The following is a 13521-nucleotide window of genomic DNA, read 5'->3' as shown; positions in this document are numbered from 1 at the left end:
GTCCCCTCCCCAGTTTTGGGGTCCCCTCCCCAGGTTGTGGTGTCCCTCCCCGGTTTTGGGGTCCCTCCCCAGGTTTTGGGGTCCCCTCCCCAGGTTGTGGTGTCCCCCTCACCAGGTTTTGGAGTCCCCCCCCCCCAGTTTTGGGGTCCCTCCCAGGTTTTATGGTGTCCCCCTCCCTGGTTTTAGCCCCCCCCCAGGTTTTGGAGTCCCCCCCCCCGGTTTTGGGGTCCCCCCCCCGGTTTTGGGTTCCCCCCCAGGTTTTGGGGTCCCCCCCAGGTTTTGGGGTCCTCTCCCCAGGTTGTGGTGTCCCTCCCCGGTTTTGGGGTCCCCCCGTGGTTTTAGGGTCCCCCCTGGTTTTGGGGTCCCCACAGGTTTTATGGTGTCCCCCCCCCAGGTTTTGGGGGCCCCCTCCCCAGTTTTGGGTACCTCGAAGAGCAGGGTGAGCAGCAGGATGCGCGTGGCCAGGTTGGAGGCCTGGGGCAGCGTGGCCATCTGGCTGATCCACTCCGAGACCGTCTTGGTGTCACTGGTGGTCAGCGGCACGGCCGCCTTGATCAGCACATCGGCCGCCTCCCACACCTGGGGTCAAAGGTCAGTGAGGGTCAGGGGTCAGCGGCACGGCCGCCTTGATCAGCACATCGGCCGCCTCCCACACCTGGGGTCAAAGGTCAGTGAGGTCAGGGGTCAGTGAGGTCAGGGGTCAGCGGCACGGCCGCCTTGATCAGCACATCGGCCGCCTCCCACACCTGGGGTCAAAGGTCAGGGGTCAGTGAGGGTCAGCGGTCAGCGGCACGGCCGCCTTGATCAGCACATCGGCCGCCTCCCACACCTGGGGTCAAAGGTCAAGGGTCAGGGGTCAGTGAGGTCAGGGGTCAGCGGCACGGCCGCCTTGATCAGCACATCGGCCGCCTCCCACACCTGGGGTCAAGGGTCAAAGGTCAGTGAGGGTCAGGGGTCAGCGGCACGGCCGCCTTGATCAGCACATCGGCCGCCTCCCACACCTGGGGTCAAAGGTCAGGGGTCAGTGAGGTCAGGGGTCAGCGGCACGGCCGCCTTGATCAGCACATCGGCTGCCTCCCACACCTGGGGTCAAGGGTCAAAGGTCAGTGAGGGTCAGGGGTCAGTGAGGGTCAGGGGTCAGCGGCACGGCCGCCTTGATCAGCACATCGGCCGCCTCCCACACCTGGGGTCAAAGGTCAGGGGTCAGTGAGGGTCAGCGGCACGGCCGCCTTGATCAGCACATCGGCCGCTTCCCACACCTGGGGTCAGGGGTCAAAGGTCAGGGGTCAGCGGCACGGCCGCCTTGATCAGCACATCGGCCGCCTCCCACACCTGGGGTCAGAGGTCAAAGGTCAGTGAGGGTCAGGGGTCAGCGGCACGGCCGCCTTGATCAGCACATCGGCCGCCTCCCACACCTGGGGTCAGAGGTCAGTGGGGTCAGGGGTCAGTGAGGTCAGGGGACACCTCGCACACCTGAGAGTTCAGAGGGTCGCAGGGCAAGTTTAGGTCTGGTTTAGGGTGGGTTTAGCTCAGATTTAGGTCTGGTTTGGGTCTGGTTTAGTTCAGGTTTAGGGTGGGTTTAGCTCAGGTTTGGGTCTGGTTTAGCTCAGGTTTAGGACTGATTTTGCTCTCCCTACCTGCTGCACCACCTGCTTTAGGACTGAGTCCTGGTTTAGGCCAGGCTGTTTTACCCACAGCTACCATGGGACTCGGGGTGGGTGTGAGGGACAAGTTTAGCTCAGGTTTAAGGCAGGTTTAGGCCTGGTTTAGGGTTCCCTACCTGCTGCACCACCTGTTTGAGCACGCTGTCCCTGTAGGCCGGGCCGCTGCGGCGCACGGCCGCCATCAGCAGGTCAGTGGGCTCAGGGCAGGTTTGGGGCTGGTGTAGCTCAGGTTTAGCTCAGGTTTAAGGCACGTTTAGGCCCGGTTTAAGGCTCCCTACCTGCTGCACCACCTGTTTGAGCACTGAGTCCCTGTAGGCCGGGCCGCTGCGGCGCACGGCTGTGATTGGGCTCAGGGCAGGTTTAGGTGTGGTTTAGCTCAGGTTTAAGCCAGATTTAGGCCCGGTTTAGGGTTCCATACCTGCTGCACCACCTGTTTGAGCACTGAGTCCCTGTAGGCCGGGCCGTTGCGGCGCACGGCCGTCATCAGCAGGTCACACAAATGGTACACGGTGTGGGGTGGGTTTGGGGTTGGGTTTGGTGTCTCAGGGCAGGTTTAGCTCAGGTTTAAGGCAGGTTTAGGCCCGGTTTAAGGCTCCCTACCTGCTGCACCACCTGTTTGAGCACCGAGTCCCGGTAGGCCGGGCCGTTGTGGCGCACGGCTGTGATTGGGCTCAGGGCGGGTTTGGGTTCTCAGGGTTGGTTTGTGGGTCTCAGGGCAGGTTTAGCTCAGGTTTAGCTCAGGTTTAAGGCAGGTTTAAGCCCGGTTTAGGGTTCCATACCTGCTGCACCACCTGTTTGAGCACGCTGTCCCTGTAGGCCGGGCCGTTGCGGCGCACGGCTGTGATTGGGCTCAGGGCGGGTTTGGGTGTCCCAGGGCAGGTTTAGGTGTGGTTTAAGTCAGGTTTAAGGCAGGTTTAGGCCTGGTTTAAGGCTCCCTACCTGCTGCACCACCTGTTTGAGCACGCTGTCCCGGTAGGCCGGGCCGTTGCGGCGCACGGCCGTCATCAGCAGGTCACACACGCGGTACACGGTGTGGGGTGGGTTTGGGGTTGGGTTTGGTGTCTCAGGGTGGGTTTAGCTCAGGTTTAGCTCAGATTTAGGCCCAGTTTAGGGTTCCATACCTGCTGCACCACCTGTTTCAGGACCGAGTCGCGGTAGGCCGGGCCGTTGCGGCGCACGGCCGTCATCAGCAGGTCACACACCCGGTACACGGTGTGGGGTGGGTTTGGGACTCGTTTAGGTGTCTCAGGGCAGGTTTAGCTCAGGTTTAAGGCAGGTTTAGGCCTGGTTTAAAGCTTCATACCTGCTGCACCACCTGTTTCAGGACCGAGTCGCGGTAGGCCGGCCCGTTGCGGCGCACGGCCGTCATCAGCAGGTCACACACGCGGTACACGGTGTCGGGCAGCTCGTCCAGCAGCTGCGAGCAGCCGGGCAGCATGGAGTCGGTGAAGGCGCCCAGCTCGGCCGCCTCCAGCGGCTCGGCCCCCTCAAACTTCTCCAGGCACTTGGCCTCCTCCTCCTCCTGCCGCTCCCGAGCGCGCCGCTCCTCCTCCTCCTTCCGGCACGCCGCCTCCTGAGGGGGAACGGGGGGAGAAACGGGGGAGAAATGGGGTGAGGAATTGGGGGAGAAATGGGGTGAGGAGTGGGGGAAATGGGGTGAGAAATGGGGGGAGAAATGGGGGGAGAAATGGGAAAATGGGGGAATGGGGGGAGAAATGAGGGGAGAAATGGGGTGAGGAGTGGGGGAAATGGGGGAGAAATGGGGGAATGGGGAAATGGGGGGAGGAATGGGGGGATGGGGGAAAAATGGGGGAGAAATGGGGGCAGGTGTGGGGTGTAGGGTGAGGAATGGGGGAATGGGGAAATGGGGTGGGGAATGGGGAGAGGAGTGAGGGAATGGGGGAGAAATGGGGTGAGAAATGAGGGCAGGTGTGTGGGAATGGGGAGAGGAATGGGGGAAAAGGGGGAGAAATGGGGGCAGGTGTGGGGTAAATGGGGAGAGGAATGGGGGGAGAAATGAGGGGAGAAATGGGGGAATGGGGTGAGGAATGGGGTGAGGAATGGGGGGAGAAATGGGGGAGAAATGGGGTCAGGTGTGGGGTATGGGGGGAATGGGGTGAGGTGGGGGGGAATGGGGAATTGGGGCAGGGAAATGGGGTTGGGGGAAAATGGGGTGAGGTGTGGGAGAAATGGGGTGAGAAATGGGGACAATGCGGAAGTGGGGCAGCAAATGGGGATTTGGGACAGGAAATTGAGGTTTGGGGACAGGAAATGAAGGTTTTGGGTGGGAAATGGGGTTTTTGGGGTCAGGAATTGGGGTTTTTGGGTCAGGAAATGTGTGTGTTTTGAGTCCCACCTCCGGGGACTCGGTGCGCTGCTCCACGGGGATGTTTGGGACAGGAAATGGGTTTTTGGGGACAGGAAATGGAGGTTTTGGGTCAGGAAATGTGGTTTTTGGGGTCAGGAATTGGGGTTTTGGGTCAGGAATTGGGGTTTTTGGGTGGTAATTGGGGTTTTTGGGACAGGAAATGTGGTTTTTGGGGTCCCACCTCCGGGGACTCGGCGCGCTGCTCCATGGGGATGTCCTGGCCCAGGGACATGGCGATGGCTCTCATCATCTGATCCTCCTCTGACATGCTCAGGTCCTGGGGGGGCAGTGTCAGGGGAGCAGGGGCCACCAAAACCCCAAAAATGACCCCAAAAACCAGCCCCAAAATAACCCCAAACCCCCAAAAATGACCGTAAAACCACTCCCAAAATAACCCCAAAACCCCAAAAATGACCCCAAAAATCACCCCCAAAATAACCCCAAAAATTACCCCAAAAACCACCCCCAAAATAACCCCAAAACCCCAAAAATTACCCCAAAAACCACCCCCAAACCACACCCAAAATAACCCTAAAAATGACCCCAAAACCACCCCCAAAATAATCCCTAAAATAAAACCAAAACCCCACCCAAAGTAACCCCATAACCACCCCTAAAATAAACCCAAAATAACCCCAAACCACGCCCAAAAATAACCCCAAAATAACCCTGAAATAACCCCAAAACCCCAAAAATAATCCCAAAACCACCCTCAAAAAAACTCAAAACCACCCCCAAAATAACCCCAAAACCACCCCTTAGATCAACCCAAAGTAACCCCAAAACCACCCCCAAAACCCCAAAATAACCCCGAAATAACCCCAAAAAAACCCCAAAACCACAAAAATACCCCCAAACCACCCCCAAAACAACCCTGAAACAACCCCAAAATAACCCCAAAACCACCCCTAAAATAAACTCAAAATAACCTCAAACCATCCCCCAAAATAACCCTGAAACAACCCCAAAATCACCCCAAAATAACCTCAAACCACCCCTAAAATAAACTCAAAATAACCCCAAAGTAACCCCAAAAAAACCCAAAACCATCCCCAGAACCCCAAAAATACCCCCAAACCACCCCCAAAACCACCCCTAAAATAAACTCAAAATAACCCCAAACCACCCCCAAAATAACCCCAAAACCCCAAAAAACACCCCTAAAATAAACCCAAAATAAACCCAAAAATAACCCCACAACCACTCCCTAACCACCCCTAAAATAACCCCAACCACCCCCAAAATAACCCCAAAATAAACCAAAATAACCCCAAAACCACACCCAAAACCCCAAAATGACCCCAAAATCACCCCCAAAAATAACCCCAAAACCACTTCATAACCACCCCCAAAATACTCCCTTTACCACCCCCAAAGTAATTCCAAACCACCCCCAAAACCACCCCCAAACCACACCCAAAGTAACCCCAAAACTACCCCCAAAACCCCAAAATAACCCCAAAATCACCCCCAAAATAACCCCAAAACCACCCCCAAAACCACCCCCAAAACCCCAAAATTACCCCAAAATCACCCCCAAAATAACCCCAAAACCACCCTCAAACCCCAAAACCACCCCAAAGTAACCCCATAACCACCCTTAAAATAAACCCAAAATAACCCCAAAACCAACCCCAAAACCCCAAAATGACCCCAAAATCACCCCCAAAAATAACCCCAAAATAACCCCAAAACCACTCCATAACCACCCTCAAAATACTGCCTTTACCACCCCCAAAGTAATTCCAAACCACCCCCAAAACCCCAAAACCACCCCAAAGCAACCCCATAACCACCCCTAAAATAAACCCAAAATAAACCCAAACCACCCCCAAAATAACCCCAAAACCACCCCTAAAACCCCAAAATTACCCCAAAAATAACCCCAAAATAACCCCAAAACCCCAAAACCACCCCAAAGCAACCCCATAACCACCCTTAAAATAAACCCAAAATAACCCCAAAACCAACCCCAAAACCCCAAAATCACCCCAAAATCACCCCAAAAATAACCCCAAAATAACCCCAAAACCACTCCCAAAACTCAAAAAATCCCCCCAAAAATCCCCCCAAATCCCCCCCAAACCCCTCCCCACGCCCCCCCAATCCCCCCCATGTCCCCCCAGCCCCTCCCCACCCCCCCCAACCCCCCCCAGCCCCACGGACCCGCGCCGAGCCCCCCATCAGCGGGGGGGGATGGGTCAGCAGATATTCCGTCGCCTGCTCCATGGTGTTGGTGTTGAGCAGCGCCTCCATGGCGTGTTCCCGGGAAAAACCCATGTCCATCAGCTGGGGACAGACAGGGACAGGGAACAGGGGACAGGGGATAGGGACAGGACAGGGGTCAGGGACAGGGGATAGGGACAGGACAGGGGGAACAGGGCAGAGACAGGGGACAGGAGATAGGGACAGGGCAGGGACAGGGGACAGGGGGGACAGGGACAGAGGAGACAGCAGGGACAGGGACAGGGGACAGAGGGGACAGGGGACAGGGAGGACCGGGACAGGGGTGAGGGGTCAGGGACAGGGCAGGGGACAGGGGATAGGGACAGGGGGGATAAGGACAGGGACAGAGGGGACAGGGACAGGGGGACAGGGACATGGAGGACAGTGGGGACAGGGGGAACAGGGGGACAGGGACAGGACAGGGACAGGGGGACAGGGACAGTGGGGACAGGGACAGGACAGGGGGACAGGGACAGGCACAGGAAAGGGCAGGGGGCAGGGGGACAAGGACAGGGGGGACAGGGACAGGGGGACAGGGACATGGAGGACAGTGGGGACAGGGGGAACAGGGACAGGACAGGGGACAGGGGGACAGGGACAGGCACAGGACAGGGGAGAGGGCAGGGGACAGGGGGACAAGGACAGGGGGGACAGGGACAGAGGGGACAGGGACAGTGGGGACAGAGGCAGGGACAGGGGACAGGGAGGACAGGGACAGGGGTCAGGGGGACCAGAGGGTACAGGGACGGGAGGACAGGGGGGGACAGGGGGACAGCAGGGACAGGGACAGTGGGGACAGGGACAGGAGTCAGGGGGGTACACAGAGGGCAGGGAGGGGTTTGGGGGATTTGGGGAGTACAGCTTTTCAATCTCTCATCCCCCATTTTTTAGCCTCCCACCTCCCCATTTCTCTTCCCCCTCCATCTCCCTGTCCCACCCCCCAGTTTGTGCCCTCCCCTCTCCCCATTTCCTCTCCCCCATTCCCACCCCTCACTCCCCATCCCCATCCCCTCTCTCCCCACTCCCTGCTCTGTCCCCTGTCCTGTCCCCAGCCCTGTCCCCAGCCCTGTCCCCACTCCCAGCCCTGTCCCAGCCCTGTCCCTGCCCTGTCCCCAGCCCTGTCCCCAGCCCTGTCCCCACTCCCTGCCCTGTCCCCTGCCCCAGCCCTGTCCCTCCTGTCCCCAGGCCTGTCCCAGCCCTGTCCCCAGCCCAGCCCTGGTGTGTCCCCAGCCCTGTCCCTGCTGTGTCCCCAGCCCTGTCCCTGCCCTGTCCCCACTCCCTGCTCTGTCCCCAGCCCTGTCCCTCCTGTCCCCAGCCCTGTCCCCAGCCCTGTCCCTCCCCTGTCCCCACTCACAGCCCTGCCCTGTCCCTCCTGTCCCCACTCCCAGCCCTGTCCCTCCCCTGTCCCCAGCCCTGTCCCTCCCCTGTCCCCAGCCCTGTCCCCAGCCCTGTCCCCACTCCCAGCCCTGTCCCTCCCCTGCCCCCAGCTCATCCCAGCCCTGTCCCCACCCTGTCCCCACTCCCTGCCTATCCCAGCCCTGTCCCCACTCCCTGCCTATCCCAGCCCTGTCCCCCGCCCTGTCTCCAGCCGTGTCCCTCCCCTGTCCCCAGCCGTGTCCCCACCTGCTGCAGCTGCTGTTGGTTGACGTGTGGCTCCCTCCTGGCGGTGCCCTCGTCCCCGGCGGGCTCGTCGGGCGCGGGTCCCTCCCTCTCGCGGCCCAGGCGCTCCCGCAGCAGCGGCTCTGCCCGCAGGATGTGGCACAGGATGGCCAGCATGGACTCGGCCATGCGGCCCCCGTACACCTTCAGCGGCCGCCGCTGCCACAGCTGCTTGATGCACGCGAAGGCGGCCTGGGGACACGGGGACAGTGAGGGACAGGGGGACAGCCAGGGGACAGTGAGGGGACAGGGGGACAGCCAGGGGACAGTGAGGGACAGCGAGAGGACAGTGAGGGACAGGGGACAGTGAGGGGACAGTGAGGGGACAGTGAGGGACAGGGGACAGCAGGGGACACAGAGACAGTGAGGGACAGGGGGACAGCCAGGGGATATGGGGACACAAGGACAGTGAGGGACAGGGGGACAGCCAGGGGATATGGGGACAGCCAGGGGACAGTGAGGGACAGCGAGGGACAGGGGACAGCCAGGGGACAGTGAGGGACAGGGGAGAGCCAGGGGACAGCCAGGGGACAGTGAGGGACAGTGAGGGACAGTGAGGGACAGTGAGGGACAGTGAGGGACAGGGGACAGTGAGGGGACAGGGGGACAGTGAAGGACAGTGAGGGACAGGGGACAGCCAGGGGACAGCCAGGGGACAGCCAGGGGACAGCCAGGGGACAGTGGGACAGTGAAGGACAGTGAGGGACAGGGGACAGCCAGGGGACAGTGAGGGGACAGTGAGGGGACAGGGGGACAGTCAGGGGACAGTGAGGGGACACACAGGGAGGGACAGCAAGGGGACACGGGGACAGCCAGGGGACAGAGAGGGGACACGGGGACAGCCAGGGGACAGAGAGGAGACACACAGTGAGGGGAGAGGGGGACAGGCAGGGGACAGTGAGGGGACAGTGAGGGACAGGAGGACAGTGAAGGACAGTGAGGGGACACAGGGACAGTGAGGGGACAGTGAGGGGACATGGGGACAGCCAGGGGAGTGAGGGGACAGTGAGGAGACAGCGAGGGGACATGGGGACAGCCAGGGGACAGCGAGGGGACACAAAGTAAGGGAACAGTGAGGGGACAGTGAGGGGACATAAGGCCAGTGAGGGGACACGGGGACAGTGACAGGACAGCAAGGGGATAATGAGGGGAAATAGGGGGACAATGAGGGCACATGGGGACAATGAGGGGACACAGAGACAGTGAGGGAATAATGTGGGGACAGCAAGGGGACATGGGGACAGTGAAGGGACAATGAGGGGATAATATAGTGACAGTGAGAGCATAATGAGGGGACAGAGAAGGGACAGCATGGGGACAGCCAGGGGATAATGAGGGGGCAGTGAAGGGACAATGTAGGGACAGTGAGGGGACAGCAAGGAAACACAGAGACAGCAAGGGGACAGCGAGGGGACACTGTGGGGATAACGAGCAATCCCCAAACTCCATTTCCCTCTTCCCAAACCCCATTTCCCCCTTCCCACCCCTCAATTCCCCCCTCCCCACCCCCATTTCCCCATTCCCACTCCCCATTTTCTCCCTCCCACTCCAATTTCCCCCCTCCCATACCCCAATTCCCCCATTTCCCCCCTCCCACCCCCCCCATTTCCCCCAATCCCACCCCCCCATTTTCTCCCTCCCACTCCCCATTTCCCCCCTCCTATCCCCCAATTCCCCCAATTCCCCCCTCCCACCCCCCAATTCCCCCCATTTCCCCTTCCCATCCCCATTTCCCCATTCCCACCCCCCCAATTCCCCCCATTTCCCCCCTCCCATTCCCATCCCCCCATTCCCCCCCTCTCCACCCCCCCCAATTCCCCCTTCCCACCCCCATTTTCCCCCTCCCCACTCCCCATTTCCCCATTCCCACTCCCATTTCCCCCCTCCCACTCCCCATTTCCCCCCTCCCATTCCCCAGTTCCCCCCTCCCACCCCCCATTTCCCCATTCCCACCCCCTATTTTCTCCTTCCCACCCCCCATTTTCTCCCTCCCCACCCCCCAATTCCCCCCATTTTCCCCTCCCACCCCCCAATTCCCCCCTCCCCACCCCCCATTTCCCCCCTCCCACCCCCCCAATTCCCCCCATTCCCAAACCCCATTTCCCCCTCCCACCCCCCAATTCCCCCAATTTCCCCCCTCCCACCCCTCCATTTCCCCATTCCCACTCCCCATTTTCCCCCTCCCACCCCCCAATTCCCCCCAATTTCCCCCCTCCCACCCCTCCATTTCCCCATTCCCACCCCCCATTTCCCCCTCTCCACCCCCCCAATTCCCCCCATTTCCCCTTTCCACCCTCAATTTCCCCCTTCCCACCCCCATTTCCCCCTCCCCATTCCCCCCATTTCCCCCCTCCCACCTTCTGGGTGACCACCAGGAAGCGCAGGGCGCTGAAGGGGGGGTGTCCGTGGGGGGGTCCCTTGGCGGGCAGCGCGTGGGGCGACTCCAGCACCGTGCTGGGGTTCACCATCTTCTCCACCAGCATCAGCCACGCGTCCAGGAACTCGCCGGTGCCGTCCGGCAGGTCGGGGTGCTCCAGGCCCTCCCCCACCGGCACCTTGCCCCCCATGGACAGCGCCCAGTTAAAGGTCCTGGGGGGGAAAAGGGGATTTGGGGTGTTGGGAGTGACCACGAGGCCATGGGAGTGACCATGAGGTCATGGGAGTGACCCCGAGGTCATGGGGAAATGGGTTTGGGGTGTTGGGAGTGACCACATGGCCATGGGAGTGACCATGAGGTCATGGGAGTGACCCCGAGGTCATGGGGAAAGGGGATTTGGGGTGTTGGGAGTGACCACAAGGTCATAGGGAAAAGGGATTGGGGTGCTGGGAGTGACCACGAGACCATGGGGAAAAGATTTGGGGTGTTGGGAGTGACCACAAGGTCATGGGGAAAGGATCTGGGGTGCTGGGAGTGACCACGAGGCCATGGGAGTGACCACAAGGTCATGGGGAAATGGGTTTCGGGTGTTGGGAGTGACCCCGAGGTCATGGGAGTGACCCTGAGATCATGGGGAAAAGGATTTGGGATGTTGGGAGTGACCACGAGGTCATGGGAGTGACCACAAGGTCATGGGGAAAGGATTTGGGGTGTTGGGAGTGACCACGAGGTCATGGGAGTGATCCCGAGGTCATGGGGAAAGGGGTTGGGGTGTTGGGAGTGACGACGAGACCATGGGGAAAGGATTTGGGGTGTTGGGAGTGACCACATGGCCATGGGAGTGACCCTGAGGTCATGGGAGTGACCTCGAGGTCATGGGGAAAAGGGTTTGGGGTGCTGGGAGTGACCATGAGGTCATGGGAGTGACCAGTTAAAGGTCCTGGGAGGGGAAAAGGGGATTTGGGGTGTTGGAAGGGACCACAAGGTCATGGGAGTGACCTCGAGGTCATGGGGAAAAGGATTTGGGGTGTTGGGAGTGACCACGAGGCCATGGGAGTGACCATAAGGCCACAAGGCCATGGGGGGGAAAAGGGATTTGGGGTGTTGGGAGTGACCACGAGGTCATGGGAGGGAAAAGGGGTTTGGGGTGTTGGGACTGACCCCCGAGGCTGTGGGAGTGACCACAAGGTCATGGGAGGGACCTGTTAAAGGGTCTGGAGGGGTTTGGGGTGCTGGGAGTGACCCCAAGGCCATGGGAGCATCCCCCCACCCACAGGAGCAGTTGAGGGGGGTCAGTGTCCACGGTCAGTGTCCAGGGGGGAGGTCTCAGGGTCAGGGGCAGGAGCAGTGTCCAGGGCAGTGCCCAGGGTCAGGGGCAGTGTCCAGGGGCAGTGTCAATGTTCTGAGGTCAGGGGCAGTGTCCAGGGCCTGAGTCAGTGTCCAAGGGCATTTGTCTGTTCCATGGTCAGTGCGTGGTCACTGTGTGGTCAGTGTGCAGTCAGTGGTCACTCTGTGGTCAGTGTACAGTCAGTGGTGAGTGTGCAGTCAGTGGTCAGTGTGTGATCCCTGGTTAGTGTGTGGTCAGTGGCCAGTGTATGATCACTGGTCGCTCTGTGGTCACTCTCTGGTCACTGTGCAGTGTCCAGCTGTGTCCAGTTGTGCCCAGTGTGCAGTCACTGCACGGTCAGTGGTCACTCTGTGGTCAGTGTATGGTCAGTGGTCACTGTGCAGTCAGTGTCCAGCTGTCCCCAGCTGTCCCCAGCCGTGCCCAGTGTGCAGTAGTCAGTGTGTGGTCACTGTGCAATCAGTGGTCACTCTGTGGTCAGTGTATGGTCAGTGGTCAGCGTCCAGCTGTCCCCAGCTGTCCCCAGCCGTGCCCAGTGTGCAGTAGTCAGTGTGTGGTCAGTGTGTGGTCAGTGTGCAGTCAGTGGTCACTCTGTGGTCAATGTGCAGTCACTGTGTGGCACTGCATGGTCAGTGGTCAGTGTCCAGCTGTGTCCAGTGTGCAGTGGTTAGTGTGTGGTCACTGTGCAGTCAGTGGTCACTCTGTGGTCAGTATACAGTCAGTGGTCACTCTGTGGTCAGTGTACAGTCAGTGTCCAGCTGTATCCAGCCGTGCCCAGTGTGCAGTCACTGTGTGGTCACTGTGCAGTCAGTGGTCACTCCGTGGTCAGTGTATGGTCAGTGGTCACTGTGCAGTCAGTGTCCAGCTGTCCCCAGCTGTCCCCAGCTGTCCCCAGCCGTGCCCAGTGTGCAGTAGTCAGTGTGCAGTCACCGTGTGGTCACTGTGCAGTCAGTGGTCACTCTGTGGTCAATGTGCAGTCACTGTGTGGTCACTGTGCAGTCAGTGGTCTCTGTGTGGTCAGTGCACGGTCAGTGGTCAGTGTCCAGTTGTCCCCAGCTGTCCCCAGCCGTGCCCAGCCGTGCCCAGTGTGCAGTGGTCAGTGTGCAGTCACTGCACGGTCAGTGGTCAGTGTCCAGCTGTCCCCAGCTGCGCAGTGGTCACTCTGTGGTCAGTGTACGGTCAGTGGTCACTGTGTGGTCACTGTGCAGTCAATGTCCAGCCGCGCCCAGTGCCCAGCTCACTCGAAGAGGGCGTTGTGGCCGCCGGAGCAGAGGAATTTCTGCAGCATGAGGTGATAGGGGAACTTGCGCTCGTCGAACAGCATGGGGGACGTGAACCCCACCGAGCAGATGAAGAACGTCAGCCTGGGGACAGGGACAGGGACAGGGACAGCGCTGAGCGGGGCACAGCCACGGCACAGGGCATGGAACTGACCACAGCACCGGGCACTGCCCATGGGCACTGGGCACAGCACCGGGCACTGACCACGGCCATGAGCACTGACTGCTGCACCGGGTGTGCCACGGGCACTGACCGCGGCACTGGGCACAGCCACGGCACCGGGCACTGACCGTGGCACTGTCCCTGGCACTGTCCCTGCCCAGGTTCACCCCAGAGGTGGCAGACCCACCCCTGTCCCTGCCTGCTGTCCCCATTGCCCTGCTGTCCCCATTGTCCCCCCTGTCCCTGCGATCTCCCTGTCCCCATTGTCCTGTCCCCGCTGTCCTGCTGTCCCCGCCATGCCCCTGTCCTCCCCATCCCACTGTCCCCCTGACCCCATTGCCCTCCTGCTGTCCCTGCTGTCCCCGCTGTCCCCATTGCCCCCCTATCCCCACTGCTCCACTGTCCCCACTGTCCCACATCCCTGCTGTCCCCATTGCCC

General features: G+C 60.3%; 1 protein-coding gene across 1 annotated transcript in view; it reads right to left on the bottom strand.

The window, feature by feature from the left end:
- The window catches only part of HUWE1 (HECT, UBA and WWE domain containing E3 ubiquitin protein ligase 1), a 168024-nt gene that overhangs the window by 104333 nt on the left and 50170 nt on the right, over window positions 1-13521 (bottom strand). Inside the window, 7 exon segments of the mRNA XM_033083465.1 lie at window positions 427-579; window positions 2968-3237; window positions 4214-4309; window positions 6199-6321; window positions 7882-8109; window positions 10275-10506; window positions 12881-13003. Coding sequence (XP_032939356.1) covers window positions 427-579; window positions 2968-3237; window positions 4214-4309; window positions 6199-6321; window positions 7882-8109; window positions 10275-10506; window positions 12881-13003 — 1225 coding nt within the window.

This window comes from Catharus ustulatus, chromosome 32, assembly GCF_009819885.2.
Source record: "Catharus ustulatus isolate bCatUst1 chromosome 32, bCatUst1.pri.v2, whole genome shotgun sequence".
Classification (NCBI taxonomy): Eukaryota; Metazoa; Chordata; class Aves; order Passeriformes; family Turdidae; genus Catharus; species Catharus ustulatus.
Note: the sequence above shows the minus strand (reverse complement) of the source record. Positions and strands in the feature narration are given on the sequence as shown.